Source organism: Lycorma delicatula, chromosome 9 (genome assembly GCF_047948215.1).
Source record: "Lycorma delicatula isolate Av1 chromosome 9, ASM4794821v1, whole genome shotgun sequence".
Classification (NCBI taxonomy): Eukaryota; Metazoa; Arthropoda; class Insecta; order Hemiptera; family Fulgoridae; genus Lycorma; species Lycorma delicatula.
Window position 1 is genome coordinate 79,898,100 of NC_134463.1, and position 20,837 is coordinate 79,918,936.

Genomic DNA, 20,837 nt, shown 5'->3' on the forward strand with positions numbered 1-20,837 from the left:
GTTCGGTACTGGCAAATATCTTTTAAAAATCCATAGGCTTCAGTCAGTTCAAAGTTTTGACTTTCCATCAAAGATTTTCAATCATTACTCAACCTTCTATATTTCATCCTCGCAAAATATATTTTCATGCAAACACAAAGAAAAAACTAAAATAAACAAGAGTGTGTTACTCAAGAAAAGTAAGCAAATGAGAGTAGGCTTCTTTTATTTTCATTATATTGTGATGTCTTCCCATTTCAGCAGCAGCTGAAGTTTCCCAACTAAAATTTTTATTTAATTTTCAGAGCTAAAAGAACATTCTGTTTATGACTTCAAAAATAAGTTAAATGTACCCCAAAAGCCACACTACAATTTTATTACCTCATTCAACAAATTATTCCACTTCAATCTTATTTGTTACAGTTTATTTTTATCTATAAACAGCAATTCAATCTTTTAAGATGTTTACACAAAAAAACTAATACATTGTTCTTTTGAACCTCATTATTTTATAAATCATTTTTTTTTTACTATATAAAAAGTATAGTGGCATCATAAATTAATATTGTTAATTTAAATAATGCAATTTATCCTTCAAGGCATCAACATGTAATATAGTAATTATTTGTTATAGGTGGTTTTTATGTTGTCCTTCAAGGTCTAAAATGCATCTTTGAATACTTAAGCTAATTATTAATTTCATACTGACATTTTCAAGGCATCAAATGCAACTTGTATTATTTGGTAATCTTGAAATTTTTTAAATAAAAAAATTTCTGTAATAATTATGAAAATTCCATATTTATGAAGTAAAACTCAGTAAAAGTTAAAATATAACTCCATCACTCTCCAACCTCCATGGAAAGTCTTTGCTTTTCATCTGCAAAGTTTTGGATTTGAATCTTGGTCAGCCAAGATAGATAATAACTAGATTATGTAAATTTATATAAAAAATATAAATTATTATATTATAGTAGACTACTGATTGTAGTAGACTATAATCAGTTTTTCTTTTATTAAATGCCTTATACTGCAATCTTTAATTCATAAAAAGTAGTTGTACTAAGGTACAAGGAGTTTGATATACCTATTCTAGATTCAATTTTTTTGGATTATGATTGTTCTTCCCACTCTAAAATTACATTTTTTTGTTATTTTTAAGTCAAGTATATTGTGTTACAGATTTTGAGTTGTATATATGTATGTACATATGATGTATGCATACATAAATATTATGAACTGGCTGTTTATTTTAAATATTATTATGACATAATACATACATACATTTGCTTTATCATATTGCATTAAATATAAAAAATAAATAATCATGTATGTGTATATTTCAATACATATAATGTGTAAGAAAATTTAATTTATTGAATTAATTGTATACAAGTATAGTTTTTGTTAAGGACAATTCTGGATTCTATTCTTTCAGTAGTTGAATAAAGATTATTAATCATTATTTCTTGATATCTTAGTGAATGTCAATTTTTATTGAATGTGATCATTAGTTTGTATCTGAAATCTCCTAATTAATTATGAAAGATATCAAATATAAATTAAAAAAAAGGTAAGTATTTAAATTGGTTATTCGAATAACCATTTTTACAAAAGAAATATTATAGATTACTTTTCCTGAAATTCATTTTCACGATATTATTCTTCCCAAATAAAAATAATAATTTTTATTAAAAAAAGATCAACTATAAAATTTTATTTTTATTAAGCATAAGATAAAAATCTCAAAATTATATAAAATAATAGAACATTATTCAAAATATTAAAAAAGTCATGTCCTTTATTTGCTTTTGTTCTACTTCTCTTTTGAAAATCTGCCCATTTCTTGTTTGGTTCTAGGTAAACTCTTTAACCCAAACTCAGTTCTGAAGTAATTATCTCAAATTCTTTTTGAAATTCTTATGAGAGGAATATAAACCAGAGTGCTGTTTTCCTATCACATTACAATAATATTTGGTGCCACTCTTCTCTTACATTGTTTGTTTTATGAAGGGCATTTACTGCACCTTCATGCTGGTTCCAAATCTCTGGAATATATTGAGGCAGAACAGCTCCTTAGAAATACATAAATATATGTAATTTCATATATATGCCTTAATTCATATTTGATATAGATTTATACATACATAGGTTCCATCCAGAATCCAACAATTGTATCCACAAAGTCAATTCTAAAATTCCTCTTGTCTTCCATTAACTCTTCCACTTCCTTCCTCTTAATCTTCTTTCAGATCAGATTATTCTTTTTTAAAGTATATCATGAAGATCACCTGATCAAGATAATGTTTTAGAATTATGACATAAATTAACATCAACAGTGTTTGCCTATAGATTTAAAAAAAGTATCTTTGGGAAATGGGTCAAGATTCCTTTAGTTATTTCTTCTAAATAGTTATTTATTCAGTTATTCATTGCTCAATATCTGTATTGTGGACTACTCTGAATGCTTATCAGCTTTTCTCTTCATATTATGCTTTTTAAATTTCTGCACCATGTTCTTCCTGATTGAAAAGATGATGTGCTGATCCAACCAGACGTTTTAGAATATAAGGTTCTGCTTCATCAGAAATATCTATTCTGTAGTACACTCATGTAATTATCTGCAGCCCCAGTATATTCTATTGTTTTACTCCTTGGAAAATACGTTCACAAAAAATTTTGCGGAGAAAAATAAATAAATATTTTTTCTCCAAAAAATATTTATTGTAGATTCTTTTAATACAATTTTTCATTTAAAAAAAATTGAATCTCTATTCAAAAAGTTAGTATAAAAAGTGTTTGAAACTATAAAAAACAAAAAGTACAAAATATTATTATTAAAATCATTTCACTGAATAAATTCATCTTTACAATGCAAACATAATTTTTTAAATTTGAAAAACTTGAGTTCACGAACAAGATCATTCAGGAATATGTATTCAGCAGTTTAACTTTTGTGAAAAAGCTATTTTGGAGAAATGATAAGTTATGTGAGTATAACACCTACCAGAACATGTAAATTTTTTATATGTAGGTCAGAGCTATGAACACAACAAACTTTGACACAAGATTAAATTTATGAGCACACTAATTTTGACAAAGGAAACAATAGAGATTAGATACACCAATGATAGTTTAGGGCCTAGTAAGAGTAGAATTCTTTTTCATTACAGGCATTTAAAATGTTTAAGTCCGAAGAATTATATTATTTGAATGTAAACAATCTTATTTGAATGTAAACAATTCTAAGTGTCAAAGTTCTTGGAGAATTACTATATGGCATTAATTAGTGATAACAATTTATAAAGCTTAAAGCAGGCTTTGGTTTTTATGTTTAATGTTTAATGTTAAATGTTTAAACATTTTAGCATAAAATGTATGAAAAACACACGTGTCATCTATAATACAAAAAAAGTATAAACAAAGTGAAAAATATTTTCAGAGTATTTACAGAAGCATATTTCCTTTAATACTGACAGTCACATCTTAATTAATCTTTTTTTAAAGATAAGAATTCCATCGGTATAACTTATATTTTTTTAAATTGAATATCTTACTTTCACTAAACTACTATCATCTGAGACAGTATTATTCTAAAATGAAAATATAGAGTGAATTAAAATTAGGATAGTAGAATACATACTCCACGAGTTTCATTTGTGGTACGAGTGATGTTTTCATACTCTTTACATGCATCTTTTGATTCCTTTAAACCCTTTTTCTGATGGTGAACTGCCATTTCAGTAATAGCCATTGATAAACAGTTTCTCATCATGTACAAGATGGCAATCCCCAAAAATGCCATGATACCCATTACATACCGCTGAGGCAGACAACCTGTCAATTGGTGCAGAGAGAATTAATTTTTCAAGAACTAGTCTCAATAAAATCACATCAGTGGTACACAAAATTTCACTAAAGTTAATAATGTTAAATATTATTATAATTAAATTTCACATAAAATTACATTGATAAATATAATCGGATTTGAGGTAAAAATTTTAATAAAAGAAATAAAAGAATAAGAGATGGCCAGCCCTTGATGTTTGAGCTCATAGTCCTGTTCGCAGGATTGTAAAATTAGTGTTGAAATTATGTTTGTGAAATGAACTTTTAAATAATAATAAAAATATATCTGTATTGACCGAATTCTTGTCTGGGTGGATTCATTATCCTGATAGGTGCCGGTCTGATACAGGTACTGATATGTAGAATGTTCTCAAAACAAATAATTTAATAATAAACTTATAACGGCAAACTTTCTGGAACAGCTTTAAATATGAATATTTCTTAACTATATTTCACCATATTTCAACATTTAATATTAATATTATCAAGATTAATATTAATTATTACAAAAGAAAAAAAATATATAGCAATTGCTTTGATTTCATTTAATTTAAGATTAATTAGTGCAGAATAGGCCTTAATACAGATTAAGGCTTTTATTGTAATAATTAATAAAAAATCAAGTACAAAAGGTAATTGAGTTTTATATTGCGTGTATTTGACATATGTTTGTATGCTTGTAAAATATTAAATGTAAAAAATGATTAAAATATAATTTAATAAATAAAGTTACTAAATAAAAATGAGAGAAATAAGAATAAATATAATAAGTCTCTTTGGCTAAGTACAAATAAAGTTTAAATGGGGTGTCCATGAAGAAATATTTAAGGACTAATCCTCTGGCTTGTATCTTGATGCTTAATTGAATAAATGATTAAAAAAATAATAATTTAAAATGCGACTTTGAATATGCTTAAGTATAAAGTATGAATAATTAATTTGTAATATCTGTAGTTATAAGAAATAAGTGCTAGTTGCTGTAAGTGCTTGGTACTTAATTTAAGTTTTTTAAATAGTAGAATTTATAAATTAAGTTTACATGGATGCATAGCTTAATTTGCAGGTATAAACTGATTTTCATTATACGCTGAAGTTATTTTTAAAATTCTAAAGGTTTGTTCAATAATAACTTCTTTTTAAGATGCAATTCTCATTTAAAAAAATTTTCAACTACGTAGGGTGACATGCAGTTATGCATTGTCTTTGCTTCTTTTGCCAAGTAACTCTTTCATTATTTGATTTATTTTATTTTATTCAGTTTTCTTCATTTTTTAAAATAATATAATTATTAAAAAAAACTTATTTGAAAATATTTAATGTAAATTTTATAACCATTGCATCATGCTGATCAAGCAAAATCATGCAGTCCAGTTTTCCAGTTTAAAAGTTGGAAAAACAACTTAGTATGATGGAAGGTTTCTTCATTTATCTATTGAATCAAATAATAAAATTATTACATTTAAAGTTTTCATTTGTATGCTAGGATTAATAAATGGAGAAATAATATTAAATTAGTTTACAACAGACATAATATTACAGTTAAAATAAATGAAATTAACAATAATAATAATAATAATAAAAATGATACAAATTTGTTGGGCCACTACAAGACTCATAATCCCATAACAATGTACATATTCATTCAGTCATATTCGTTTTGGTCTTCTTTGGACCACGGAGAACTTATTTACTTTATGTTCAGCTTGTTCTTCTTTGCTTCCCAAATCTTTTTCATCTTTTCACTATGATTCTTCTTCTGTTCATTAGTCCACTTTTTGGCTGTCCTTGATTTGTGATCTTTGTCTTTGAAGTTCTTAAATTTGTCAATTATCTTTCTGAATTCATCTCTATGTTGTATGATAGCTTCTGTAATCTTAATTTCCTGCAGGTCCTTTTGTATTTCTTTAACCCAGTTGGTCACTGATTTTATCTGTGTAAGGAGGTTGAAAATCCTTTTGGTCAGTCTGTCATCATCCATTCTTTTGAGGTGTCTATAGAATTTTGCGTGTCTCTTCCTCATGGTGTCTTTGAAGGTCTCTGTGTTTGTAGAGGCTCTCATTTATCCATATTTTCCAGGTGCCACCTTCTGTATTCCTTGGTCCTAATATTTTTTCAAGTATTTGCTTTCTCTTCTCTCAATTTCTTGTATTTTTCCTTTCTTGTTGATTATTAGGCAATCCGATGCAAATAGCCCTTCCGGTTTGATGACCATGTTGTAATATATGATTTTGGTTTTGTAGGACATACTGCATTTTTTGTATCTGTTTTGCTTAATTCCATATGCTAGTTTCAATTTTTTAATGCATTCTATGTTTGCTCTTTTATCCAGTTTGTTAGGCTGTATTCATTCTTCTAAGTACTACTCTTTTATTAGGAGTATTAAGAGTATTTGTCTACTCTTTTGATGATACCATATTTCTTCTTCCTTTTGGTTGTTTAGTTTCTATGTATTAGTTTTTTCATAAGAAATTTGTAGGCCAGTTTTTCTAATGACTTCTTGCAGTTTCTCGATCATTAGCTGTGCTTCCTCCTTATTCTGGGCTAGTAAAGCAATATCATCAGCAAACACTAACAATCTATTACCAGATTGTCTTTCCTTTTCCTAATTGTATCATTTTTATAACTTCTTTTACCAGCTCTTGTTTCTGTGTTCTTTTTATTTTTTCCATAATTAGGTTTAATAGAATGGGTGATAGCCCATTGAGTTGCCTCGCTTCTGTTTTTACTTCAAACATAATATTTTTTTCATAGTATGCTGTAATGTGGACATGCTTCCAAAAATTTTGGAAATTGCCAACAACAGAACATAAGGTTAGAAATTTCTTATTTCTTTAATAGTAAATTACATCTTGAAATTCTTAATAAGTCTTTAATAGTTTGGTTTAGTTCCACTTCACTTTTTTCCTTTCTTTATTTCTTAATTATCAATCCACAATTTTTGGTCAGCCATTCTCAGCAAAAGTCCTTCAGCTATGTCACTTTGTATTTGATTAATATATTCCATCCTAGGTTTATCTCTAGTATTTTTCTGTTCTACAGTACATCGAGGATGGACTTAACTAGGCTATAGATTCTTAGAATATGCCCAATCCATATGGCTCTTCTTTTCCTAATAATTTCCAAAAAGCATGACTTCAGGTTTGTTGTTGATAAAACCTAAACTAGTAACTTGTCAACCCAACTAATATTCATCATCCTGCTAATATTCACACCATAATTCAAATGATTCTTCTCTTTCTCCTGTTTCCCCAAGTGTCCAGGTTTCAATACTATAAAGGAGCGTACTTCACATTGTCTTCATCAGTTTTTTCCTGAGTGTCATATTGAGATTCCCTGTGAAAAGTTTACACTTTTTATTGAATGTTGCCTTTGTTTGGTTGATCCAAGAAGGAGCATTCTCCCTAACAGTTGTAAGTTGTTTAACATAGGAGCAACAATAACAGCACTAATTTAGGTTTAAGATAGGGTTGCTGGTTGTCCAAGAAGGAGCATTCTCCCTAACAGTTGTAAGTTGTTTAACATAGGAGCAACAATAACAGCACTAATTTAGGTTTAAGATAGGGTTGCTGTATGTCACATCTTTTATTTAATATTTATAGTGAGATATTAGTAAGAGAACGAACAAAGAATCATCATAAGGGGTTAATATCAGTCTATATTAATAATGTATTATTTACCGATGACCAAATCATCAGAACAAATTTTGAAGATGATTTATGGATAGTAGTTCATTGAAATATTCAATTGTAGAAAAATATAACTTGAAAGTATCCATTAATAAAATAAAAATAAGTAATTCCAGAGGAAAGTATATGGTAAAATTCAATAAGTTATTTACTGTCACCTAACTGAGTAAGAGTCTAGATTTGCATAATCTTCAGATTTTATGGTTATGTTATGTAAATATACCAAAGAGTACTATTTAAATTCATCATTCAACATAATCCCTTTCCATGTTAAATTAAAGTTTGTACATCTAAAAACATCAAATGGATTAAATTTGCGTCTCTAAAAAAAAAAAAAAAATAAAAAAGTAAGAATGAATAAATGGTTTTGTTTAATTAGTAACACAAATGGCAGGCAGCAATTTCCTGTTTTTTCTATAACATATTTAGTTTAAAACTATTTAAATAACAAACAAAATTAAGTAAAAATAATTTTTCATAATTCAAAAAAATGTTCAGTTGCTCTTGCAACCATCTTTATTAGTACTGTTATCACCCTGCTATTATGTTAATGCTGATTTTTTTAATCAGGAAGATACTTTTAAAAACTGGTCAAAAATCTTCTTTTTAAATTCTTTTTGTTCATTTACGTAGTGCCTATTTCATAATGTTTGAGGGTATTGAAATGTAATCCTTTTTTTTGCATATATAATGATTATGAAAGTTGTCATACACACTTATATGCACTTAATTACTTTTGTCTTGTAGAATTTTTTTTATAAATATTTTTATAATATTTTTTTGCTTCATTTTGCATTAAAATATTATAAAAATCATATCCTAAATAACAGAATTGAAATATTTGATACATTTTTAAAGATAACCTCTTAAGCTTCTGTGATTTTTCAATTTCAGTTCATTAAATGCACTGACTACAAGACTCAAGAGGTACCTTACAGCAATTTCAAAATTAAAAACATTTTACTTACTGCAACAAGGACGTAAAATTTCTCGGCCTACCATTATTAATTTTTTATTAAAACAAAACCATTAAAATAATTTATTACATCATAACAACATTCACAGCAAAAATAATTAAATTCATTTGTATATATTACACCTAACTGAAATTCTGATCACATTATGAAATATTTATGTTGTCTGGATTCCCTTAATAATAACAACACAAAAAGTTTTTTTCTTCTTTTTTTTAGAAAGTCACAATTAATAAAAAAAAATCTGAACTTCTTCAGTAAACAAAATTGAAGAAAAACAACATATTTAATAAATAAAAGAGATTATTAAAAGTACTAGTATAAAATGTACACTGATAAACATAATTTTTTGTTTCTTAGCATGCAATACATGATCTTAATCTGTTTTTTGATTCACCCATTATTTTTAAAAATTTTAAATTTTAGTTAAAGGATTTTTTCATTTTCCAATTTATAGTTAAAAAATATATTCTATTTTGTTAGCTCATTTTTTATTGTTTAACTTTGTTAACATAATTTGTAAGCTATAAATAAACAATACCAGACAAAGAATTAAATCATATCATCGTGTAATTGTTCTGTATATTTAAGAGGATGGCTGAAAGATATGCCATTTGGTGTACCTATGGTTTGGTGTACCTATGGTTTGGTGTGAAGCAAAGAATCATGTAACCAATTGTTACTTTTGTTTAACAACTGTGTCTGGAATTTCTAAAACTCTAACATACTGTCAAATATCCTGCATTGCAATCTGCCATCAGGCCTGTACCTCACAATGAAATTATTTTAATAGTTTCTTGAGTGAATGTGTGTTCCAAAAGCAGCGATGAAGAATCAGGCAGTACTGAAGAAGACAACAATGATTTTAATTTTGAATTATCTTCCAATAAGCCACATCTTATATCACTAGGTGAATAAAATGACTTGGTTAGGTATTTTAATTTATCAAAAAATCAAGCTGAACTGTTAGGATCAAGACTGCAAGGTTGGAATTTACTTCAAAAAAATACAAAAATTTCAGGCTTTCGAAGCCGATAAAAAGAACTTTCTCAGTATTTTATTGATGAAAATAATTTGGTTTATTGCACAAATATTGATGAGCTTACGTTGCACTTAAAACAAGTTCATAAACTTGAGTTCTGGCGCCTTTTCATAGATTTGCCCAAGTATAGTTTAAAAGTGGTTCTGGTACACAACAGTAACAAATATCCTTCGATACCAATTACTTATGGTATTAATTTGAAAGAGACACACGATGTGATGAAATACATTCTTGAAAAAATAAATTCTAAAAATATAGCTGGAACATATGTGTTGATTTGAAAGTTATAGCTATTTTGTTAGGCATTCAGTTAGGTTGCACTAAGTACATTTGTTTTCTTTGCAAATGGAACAGTTGAGCTAGGGATAAATATTATGTTACCAAAGAGTGGAAGAAAGGAGACAACTTATGGGAAAAAATATTATTCATGAGTCCTTAGTTGAACCCAAAAAAATATTTTTACCCCCTCTCCATATCAAGCTAGGACTAATGAAAAATTTTGTAAAAGCAATGAAGAAGACAGAAATTTCCAAATGTAAGTTAAGAAAAAATTAAAGAAGGAATATATGTTGGTTCTCAAATAAGAGAGTTTGTCAAAGGTATTTAACTCAGTGTTAAATGATGTAGAATGTGCAGCTTGGGTTTCATTTAAAGACGTTTGCAAAGATTTTCTTGGCAAACAAAAATCCGACAATTACCACGACATTGTTAATCAACTCCTTACTTCATACAGAGCTATGGAATGTAACAGTCTTTGAAAATACATTTCCTCCACTCACATTTGGATTTTTTCCCGGATAATCTCAGAGACGTAAATGACGAACACGGTGAATATTTTTACCAAGACATTTCGGTGATGGAAATCCGCTATAAAGGGAAGTGGAATACTAATATGCTAGCTGATTACTGTTGGACATTAATTTGGGATGTGCCTGATTCTATTTATAAAAGAAAAGCATCAGCAAGATCATTCTAACAGAGGTATGGCCATGCAAAATTATAGATTTTAACTATTTTTTCTGTTAATTTTTTATGAAGCGTAATTTATTTAAAATTAAGGGTGGTAGAAAAATTGTACTTACAGATCTGTAATGTACGCAAAAAAGCAATTCATGAAATGGTATCACACTTAGAGAAACATTATAACATTTTTTTGTGTATCAGTGTTATCAATATGACTGTATATACCCGTAAAACTAATTAATTCCTTTTAAAATAATATTTCTTCAGTTTTGCAACATGCACTTAACTACATCTAGTCAAATTCCATGGAAAATAATTAGAAAACTGTGTATGAATTTTGTACAAGCAATCTTCCAATAACAATAGAGTTTATTACCATAATTTATTTATTTACACTTGTACTTACAGCCTGGAACCCACTTATAATTGCTGTACTCTATTTCTTTTGGATATGAAAAAATTATTGCAGCAGATTTCACAAAATTTGTATATACATTTAAATGCAAAGTCTTACCAGAATTTTAACTCAGAATCTAAGAGGCAGAGATGTGAAACTTTGCTACCTGGTTGTGTCCATAAAGGATAAAATTTGAGAGCATTTTTTTAAGCTAGGCTTTGTAGACAGGAGGTCTGTGTGAGCAGCAATAATTTTTATATACCTGTACTACGCAAACTACTGTAACTGCAATAATTAATTACTTTCTCTATGTTGTACTCAAGAAAAAACTTCTTTGTTCATGCTCAGTTTTGGAAGGCGTCAACAGCAGATTAGTTGTGTATCTCCATTTACTCATTCATAAATTTTTTATTTCTAATATTACTAAAACATGTAAAATATTATTCTGAAATGCTAAAGAAAAAATAAAATAATTTGGAATAGTCACTTTCAGATAGGTTACAATTAATTTAAAAATAAAAAACTGTTAATTAGTGGGAAGCAACATTTTATAGTGATGAAAAATGAATATGTGAAAAGAATAATAAATTTGTGAGAATTAATTCAGTATTCCTAGAGACAAAATTTCATATTCTCCCAAGTGCTAAATATATCACTGTTACTTTTAAAAAGTACTTAAAAACTGCTTATACATTAATTTATTCCATACAAGAAACTATATTTTTGGTTTGCAGCTATCAAAACATTAAATCCATGAAAATGCATTGCTTCATATATTAAATTGAAATGTTACAATATTTGTATATAGTGCTTTGTATATACATGTAAAAATATTGAATCATAAATGGATTTGAAATAGTTAACTATGGATGTACAAATATTTTTGTTATTCTTTCCAGATATCATAGTAGTGATGGTAATTACCTCTATTATGTTTGGTCAAAACTTGTCTGAATGGTTATCAGACTCTGTGTCGGATAAGATATATGGTTATGTGATTACATATGATACTATTAACAGCAATCAGGGGTATTTACATCAGTCATAATTTGTTGTATTCCGATTGATAAGATTTATTCTTACCAATAAGTTTACATTTAAGCGCTCTAATTTAAGATTGGTTCACTTTATGAATGTGAAGTCTTTGGTGTAACAAAAATAATCGTACCTTATTATACCTTACTTTAAGTGGGTTTCCTACAGATTGCTCTACATCCTGCATCTTGATCTCTACATTTTCTTGTCCATCCAGTCATCCTCCATCTCTCTCATCCATCGCCTTTCTCCCCCTTTTTGACCATCTCTCCTCACTCATCAAGTGAATGTGTCCTTACCAAACTAATTGTTTTTCTTTTATTCTTTTAATTATGGAAATTGTCCTTTTTACCCTACCTCTAATTACTTTATTCACAAAAAAAATATCTAACTATCTAAATCATTGAATTTTTGTGAAAAATCCTGTAAGCAGATCTGGCTTTCTGTTGGATTTCTTTAATCTACTCATCTACTCCTTCCACTTTTTAAAAACATCTTTTTCTTTCTTCCCCCCCCCCCCACTACCGTTTATACCATGTTACCACCTCTTTAGTGCCAAAATTCTTACACTATTTATTCCACGTACTGTCTTCCCTTTTTTATACATTAGTTGAACTTTCCCTTTCTTCCTTAATCTTCTAAGTCTGACCATTCATCTTCAGACCAATTTTTCTTTGCTTTTTTGTTTGCTCTTCCCAATCTATCCATTTTTCTATTAAGCCTCTTATCTTATTATAATTCTTGTTCTTATATTTTCACCCATCTACTATTTTTTTTCAATCAGCTCCTGATAAAACCCATGGTCTGTCTTTTCTTCTTTCCTTAACAAATCCAATTGTTGTTCTTTTATTTTCAGTCAAAATAATTGGCACTATTGCCTTCTGCATTTCTTCTCTTAATACTTGAGTTAACTTCTTTCCTACTACCTCTTTTCCCATTTGTTACTTTTTCTACATATTCCATTTAGTTACCTTCTTCATGCTTTGAACTCTTCAATCACTTTTATTTCTGTGACCAGAAATATATGATCACTATTAATATTGATCCTGGCAACTCATGTGCCTTTTTAATCACATTTCTGAACCTTTTTCTGTAATTTTGTAGCAATTTGATGTCTGTTTTCATATCTTTGTGATTTCCGTGTGTGTAAGCTTGATTTTTTTTTTATTAAGATTTTATTTTCCTTACAAAATTCAACAAGGCTTTTCTCCCCGCTTTCCATGTGCTCATTCTGTATGTTCCCATTTGTTCTTCTTTCATCAGAAATCATGTTCTCTCCAACACTTTCAACATACTAGTCTTGCATTATTTTATTGCAACAATTTTTACTTCCTCTTCTATAATTTTCTCCATCTGTTCCTACACTTTTTACATTTTTTTTCTTTTTCCTGTTTAGCCTCCGGTAATATTACTGTTCAGATAATACTTCAGAGGATAAATGAGGATGATATATATGAGTGTAAATGAAGTGTAATCTTGTACAATCTCAGTTTGACCATTCCTGAGATGTCTGGTTAATTGAATCCCAACCACCAAAGAACACTGGTATCTACGATCTAGTATTCAAATCTGTGTAAAAATAACTGACTTTACTAGGACTTGAGTGCTGGAACCCTTGACTTCCAAGTCAACTGATTTGGGAAGACACGTTCACCACTAGACCAACCAAGTGGGTTTCATTTTTTAAATTGTATCATCTTATTGACTTGTTTGGCATATACTCTTGTATTATAAACAAATTTATTGAGTTCATTTTTATCCCAACACCAATTATTCTATTATTAGTTAAATTTTTTTTTTGGAGGGTTAGGGGGGGTAATGATTCTTTCTACATTATTTCATGAAATACATTATATATTGTAATAGCAATGCTATTAACCTAACCGTTTCCCTCCTACCTAATTTCACTGGCTTTACTTATATCTATCCTGATTATTTTCATCTCTATTTTGAATTTTTTTAATTTGTTTGCTGACAAAAATATTCTTACTTTCCATATCCTTATGTGTTTTTATATTTCTTCCTGACTCCTCTACAGCAGCTGATTGCCACAAATTCTTATGATAAAATTTGGAGAATCATTGAGTGGTGATATTTCATTGCCTTCTGTCAATAGATCAGTCATCTCTTAACATGGAATACAGAACTATCTACTCCTCAAGCAGCTGCAATCAGCTGCTCTTAAAACAGAGACAGATACCTTTCAGAAACTACCTCTAATACAGGAACAGGTGCTTTCGTGAAGTACTTTTTGTCTTCAACCTGTCCAGCCTGGGAGGCCTCATCAGTAGCTAAGATACTGCTGGTATAGCTCTCTGGCTCAACAGAGCCCACAGACCAAATCAAGATCAAATCAGCCCAAATGAATCAAGATTCTGTACTCCTTAATAAAGTAAATAAGTACTTAACAAGTGTAAATTCTGGAATATTAGCATACAAAAATCATCTCAATAAACATTTGAAGTTTGTAAATTGAAAGGCTGTTATTATAATAAAAGTATTACGTGATTTATGAAATCCTGTAATGTAAAGACTGATCTGCCTTGGTTAGTAATTATAAAATTTATTAGTCTCCAGAGATTGCCAATAAATTCTACGTTATCTGCAGAATAGTAGATGTAATAATGATAACATGGGTATATAATACTTTTGCACTTTAAATAAAATTCCATAATTATTGTTATTAAAAATATTTGGAATATCTTAAGTTTTGGCAAAAAATTACAAATTGCTAACAACAAAGTTACTTCATATTTTTATCATAGCCTAAGAATTAATTGAATCTGTTATTATTTGAATAAAATATATAATAATATACGTTTTTGAAAAATATCTGAACTGAGTTAAATTAAAAATATAAAGATGATGATAATCTTAGTTTCACAGGAATTTCCAACATTTAGTGTAGTTCTTTAAAATGAAAATTAATTTTGATGTATGATGTTTTCTTTTCCATGATGGTTGGTGATATTAATTTTTAAATTTAAACATTTTAACAAAACAGTTTGGTAAATTATTATGAAATGAAATAGTATAATAAAATTTTTTTTAAAAAAGTTACATCAAATGTTTTCATTTATCTATTTTGTCACCCTCAGTGACTGTGGCTGCTACTTTCACAACTGGCTTCACCTGACCTATTACTGCTATCGGGGTTGACCAATGTTTTAGTAATGTGGTCAAAACGTGTGTGTGATTTGAATTCTGTTTGTTCATTTAGTAAATTATTAAGTATTTTTATACAATACAAATGTTCTCATTATGTTTTATATTACATAATCTTCAAATCTGTTAAGATGAGAAACTTTTTTTATTTATATGTATGGATTACCAAGGTTGTTGTCAAGTGTTTGTGAATTAGTCAATCCAACTAACTGGTGCAATTTGACAATTGTATAATCTACATTTGTCAAATGGAATATAGTTTTAGATAGATACAATCAACACTTAAAAACCTTTCATAATAACATTTGCGAATCACCTCGTACGCACAAATCAAAATCTACTATCATTAATATCAAACTTGATGAAATAAAAGTACATAAGACACTATATCTTTACATACTACGGTATACCAAATGAATCGAAACAAAATTCAAATGACACACACTTTTCGATTAAATTTTTAGTACCTGTCTGCCTAATTACAAAGAAAAAAGGGGGAAAAATACAAGCAGCTAACAACAGTGTAAAAACAATTGTAGTCACTTAGGATGGTCATTAAAACAACTGAAAACATTTTAAAATAAGTGGTTTTTAAAGTATTTTATTACACAATTTAGTTTAGTATATCATTACAAAGTTTAAATTTCTTCATAATGGGATGATATAATAATTTATACTGGAACCAGAAACTAGGACAAAAGCAGTTGTAATTTTTTTAATGTTTATTATCACTATGCATTGTAATTGATATTCTGCATTAGTAAAATGATATACTAATGAAGGTGAAACTTCATTTTGAATGAAAAAAATAAAATTTTATCTAATCATTTCTAGATTGTACAATATAAAAAATTTGATGTGGACATCACATGACTTCCTTCTATGCTTATTAAATTACACATATTCACATTTTTAAAAGGACATAAAATGTTATTTCAGTAATAACTTCTGATTTTACTTCCTTGTACGAAGTAAAGGTAGTATGTGATTGCGAAAAATTTCGGTTTTCAGACTCAACAGAAATATCCATTTTGACCATCCCTAATCCATTTTGACTAGTTTCAGCGTGACATCTGTACGTATGCATGTATGTATCTCGCATAACTCAAAAATGATTAGCCGTAGTATGTTGAAATTTTGGATTTAGAACTGTTGTAACATCTAGTTATGCATCTCCCCTTTTGATTGCAGTCGACTGAACCAAAAGTGTCCAAAAAAACCCAAAATGCGAAACAATTTGGAATTTAGACTTTTTCTTAACTGCAGTAATAATTGAGAGCTTTTCAACGATATATCGTAAAGTGGTATTTATTTTCATCGGTTCCAGAGTTATACCAAAATCAAATGTTAATTAATGAAATATTTGGATCTTAGAAGGGAAGGCACATCGGTTCGAATCAGACTTCATCTCCTTTATTTTTTAATTTATTTTTTAACATTTTTTTAAAATTAAATATATTGATTTATTAATAATTATTAACCCATGATTGTAAAAAAGTTTTACAGTAAATAATTATTCAATAACAATAAAAAATTTAAAAAATGAAATAAAACTTTATGTACTTTTAAAAATTTGTATATGTAATTTAATAGGCATTATTACATATGTGTATATGTAATAGTTGGTGAAACATCTGATTATTTAATATTAATTTGAAATTATAATTTAGAATAATATTATTTTGGGATTTACTAGTTTAATCTCTGTTTAATTTTACTTAATTACTTTGAAATTTCTGTTTAAATTTATCTATATTAAAGTTAACTACAGAGTGATTGAAAAATAGACCCTCACAAGAACAACATATATAGTGAGGCATCTTTAATAAATTGCAAAAATTTTATCTTTTAGTTCATTACTCCTCCTCTAATATTGTTGGACAATATTCTCCCTAAGTCGGAGTTGATCATAATTTCGTTTATTTGTAAACATTTTTTATGATAGATTAGAATTTAATAAGTTATTAATGAAATAAAACTTAATGTACTTTTCATTTTTTTTTAAATATGTTTATGTAATTTAATACTCGTACAAGGAAATTATTTGTCCACATCAGATTTTTTAGTTTTTTTTTTTATTGTTATTATTGAACTAAAAATCTTTTTACAATCACAGGTTAATCATTATTAATAAATCAATATACAGAGTGATCCAAAAGTCGCAGTACAGCCTATTATTTCAGAAGTTGTAAAGAAAATTAAAAATTTGGGTACACCAACGTAAATTAGGTATGAGGGCCCACCTTTGGAGCATAATACAACAATGACAGCCATTTTGAATCGCCGTTCATTTATTTAAATGGGAAAGGGATCGTGTGACATATCAGAACAGATTGAAATTTTACCAGGAATTCACTTCTGCACCCAGATTTCACATAACTGTTAGGGTGCAGGCATAGATTTCTTATAAGTTTAGTATTTTAAGAAGTTTGATTTTCTGAATTAAGGTTATTAATAAAGAGTACCCTGATTACCGAGTCCATTATATAAATATAATATTTATTTTCAATTTATAATATATATAAACATTTCTTAGAATCTAAACAATTTTAAAAATTGAAAAAAAAAATGATTTATCTCAATTTTATCTTCAATCTTTAACAAGTCAAAATTATTTGCTTTCAGTTAAATACAGCCCATCGGGCTTGTCTACCGGTTATCTTGTTATCGCAAATCAGTCATTTTATTTATTAAGAATACTCCTAACGTTATGAGACGCACTAGAAAAGAATGGATTCGTCGAGCGTAACATGTATTGAACAAAAAGAGGCTACATCGAGCATCTTTGAAGATTATTAATAACGCCTTCACTAATTCTTAATTTCATTTTTCTGTTTTCAAATTTTAATTACATTTTATTTTAAAATCTGATTCCAACCTATGGACAAAATTAGTTATTTCACGCTGTTAACATTTTTTTTCACAATTCACTCTGTTTTGTTCTTTAATAAAGTTAAATTTCAATATCCTGTATTCAGTTTTCTCTTAAGTAATTCACATGAATCTTTTCATAATTAAATTTTCTACATTTCTCATTGAAAAAAAAAAGTAATAGAACTTTCTTAACTATTTAACAAAGTTTTTTCCGTTAAATCCAAAAACGTGTTATTTTTTACCCCTAATTTTTATGTTTTGCGTCAGATATCTTTAAAACCAATAGACGTACAGTTCTAGAACCTATTTTTTAAATATTTTCAGGTCAAAAACCATAAGAAACAATTAAATTTTCCTTTTTTTCAACCTTGGGAACCACCGTAAGGTATTGCTTCAGAGGATGAAATGAATGACAACTTTTATGGCGTGTGAAAATGACATGCTTGACCAAGAATCGAACCTGGGACCTCGGGATGAAAGGCCGAGACGCTACCACTCACCACAGAGGCCGGCTAAATTCTCCCCTTAATTAACCTTTCCAGAATTTCAGGAAGTCTTCATTTCCCTGGGGTATCAGAAATCTGACCGAAATATTTCGCTAGCCGTAAGTCGCTAACCAAGTGTTTTCGAACCTTTGTTTATATGAAGTTTTTTCCTATTTTTAGTTATAGAATCAGATCCCGAGAGATTGGTATATATTTTTGAATCATTCTGTATAATTTTTACATTTATTCTTTTTTTTTGTTAATATCCCGAATTTTTTTGACTTCTGCATAACGCTCAAATTTTATTTTAATTGTAAATTATATTTTAATTACACAGTAAAATTTTTATAATTTTAAATTTTCAAATAAAATTTATGTCTTCTATCGTTAATATATTATTGTAATTGTTTTTGATTGCTTGTTAATAAACAACAATTATCTACCTTTTATTTCAGATTCAGTAGAATATTTAATAAACTGTATGACCAATTTTATTATTTAAATGTGTAGAACATGACAAACTAAAGTTCTTACCGTGACGTATTGTAAATGCTCTAAAAAACTTTTGTGAGATATAATTAAAATTTCTTATCCGTTGGTTTCCATTTGTAAAGTCATTTTAATAAGTAGTACTCGATTTATAAATATTCAATATCCTCGAAAAAAGTATATATTACGTAAATTTATTCAGATAAAACTAATATTTTACGTAAACAGTATGACATCATATAAAATCATTGTAATAGACGTAAGTATATTGTTTAAGTGATGACTTCACCTTCCAAAAGTACTTAAAAACATACGTTAAGTAGTCTACACTTACGAATAATTGGTTTATGAATATTCAAACGTATGTAACAAAAAAATGCATTCAAATTATAATTGTGGTATTTCATATCTTAGTTTTTACCACGAGGGGAGAAGGTATTACTGTAGTGAAATTCTCAAGCTGAACAGCGACCACCTTTGCTGGATCTAGGTTATGGAACGGCCTCCGTGGCGCGAATGGTAGCATCTCGTCCTTTCATCCGGAGGTCCAGGGTTCGAATACCGGTCAGGCATGGCATTTTCACACACGCTACAAATCATTCATCTGAAACAATACCTAACGGTGGTCCCGGAAGTTAAATATAAAAAGAAAACAAAAGGTTACTTTTTATAGTTAACTTCCGTTAACGGTTATAGATTTTTTCCTTCCGGAAACATCCTTTTTTGTTGCAAAGTTAGGCAGATTCATAATCACAAATGTATACCTCGGATTTCGTAATCCACCTGAACTCGTAATTTGATATTTATTGCCACAAAACAAAAAGAATAGGAATGGGGATCCAGTAAAAAGTAAACTTTTCCGAACGGTAACAATAGAAATAAAACAGTAAATAAATAACTTCTCTTTTTTTGCTTTTTATCGCCACATAACTTTAAAGCTTATGTGTGGGAATGGGAAAATAATTTTTTAGCGTTTGAAAACAGGCATGCCTGTCCGGGATTTGAACCCTGGACCTCCGGATGAAAGTTTGAAACGCTACCACTCCGCCGGAGAATTAAGTATTATCGGTTCTTTATAATTAGATACCTCTACCTCTCAACAGGTATTTTAATTTTATTTTCCTAATGTGTACGCTGCAATCTATTCAACTTGTGAATCATTTTTCGTTGCAATTTTAAGCTACTAATACAGTATTTTTATAGGCAAACGTACACACTGAAATTGATTGCCGAAAGGGAAAAAGAACAGGATCTACAATAGGCGTCAAAGAGCAAATATAGGAAAAAAACACCAAATTCCTTTCTTTCCAATTATATTAAGTCTATCGCTCCTTTATAATTAGAAACTCTACCTGTCAATAGGTTTAATAAATTCTGTAACAAAATTCAGTTAAATTAAATGAACACAGATGATGCCTGCCGTTTCAACGTCTTATCTATGAAATCATACCGGTTACTTCTCCGGTCATAGATTTGTTACTGCTATATAACAGCTATAAAGGAAAACTATATAATAAATCGGTTCCAAATTTCGATGTCCAGTTTTTTGCAGATATCGACATTTCACAATCCCTTGAGTTCAAAACACATTTAAAAAATATATAAATTTCTGAAAGGTTATACTCCAGTACATACGTACTTATGAAAAAAAATTGTATACGTATCATAAAGCTACGGAGGATCGTTCAATAACTAAAGAGAAATGACTACACAAAAATTATTTATTCAATGACAATGAAAATAACGCTGCTTTTCAACGTAATCCCCGGCTATTTTTATCCAGGCAGTTTTTCCATCTTTCTTTGAACTTTCTTGTTCCAGCAGTAAAGAAGTATTCACCACGGAGTATAAGCCAATCTTGTACCGCTTTCTTGTTGACAAACTTGGTACCACGTAAAA

At 28.5% G+C, this 20,837-nt stretch overlaps 1 protein-coding gene across 1 annotated transcript in view; it reads right to left on the bottom strand.

The window, feature by feature from the left end:
* Positions 1-3,784, bottom strand: part of LOC142330691 (putative inorganic phosphate cotransporter) — a 33,454-nt gene extending 29,670 nt beyond the window's left edge. The window contains exon 1 of the mRNA XM_075376138.1: positions 3,623-3,784. Within this exon, the coding sequence (XP_075232253.1) occupies positions 3,623-3,784 (162 nt within the window). The remainder of the gene's footprint in view (positions 1-3,622) is intronic.
* Positions 3,785-20,837: the final 17,053 nt, after the last annotated feature.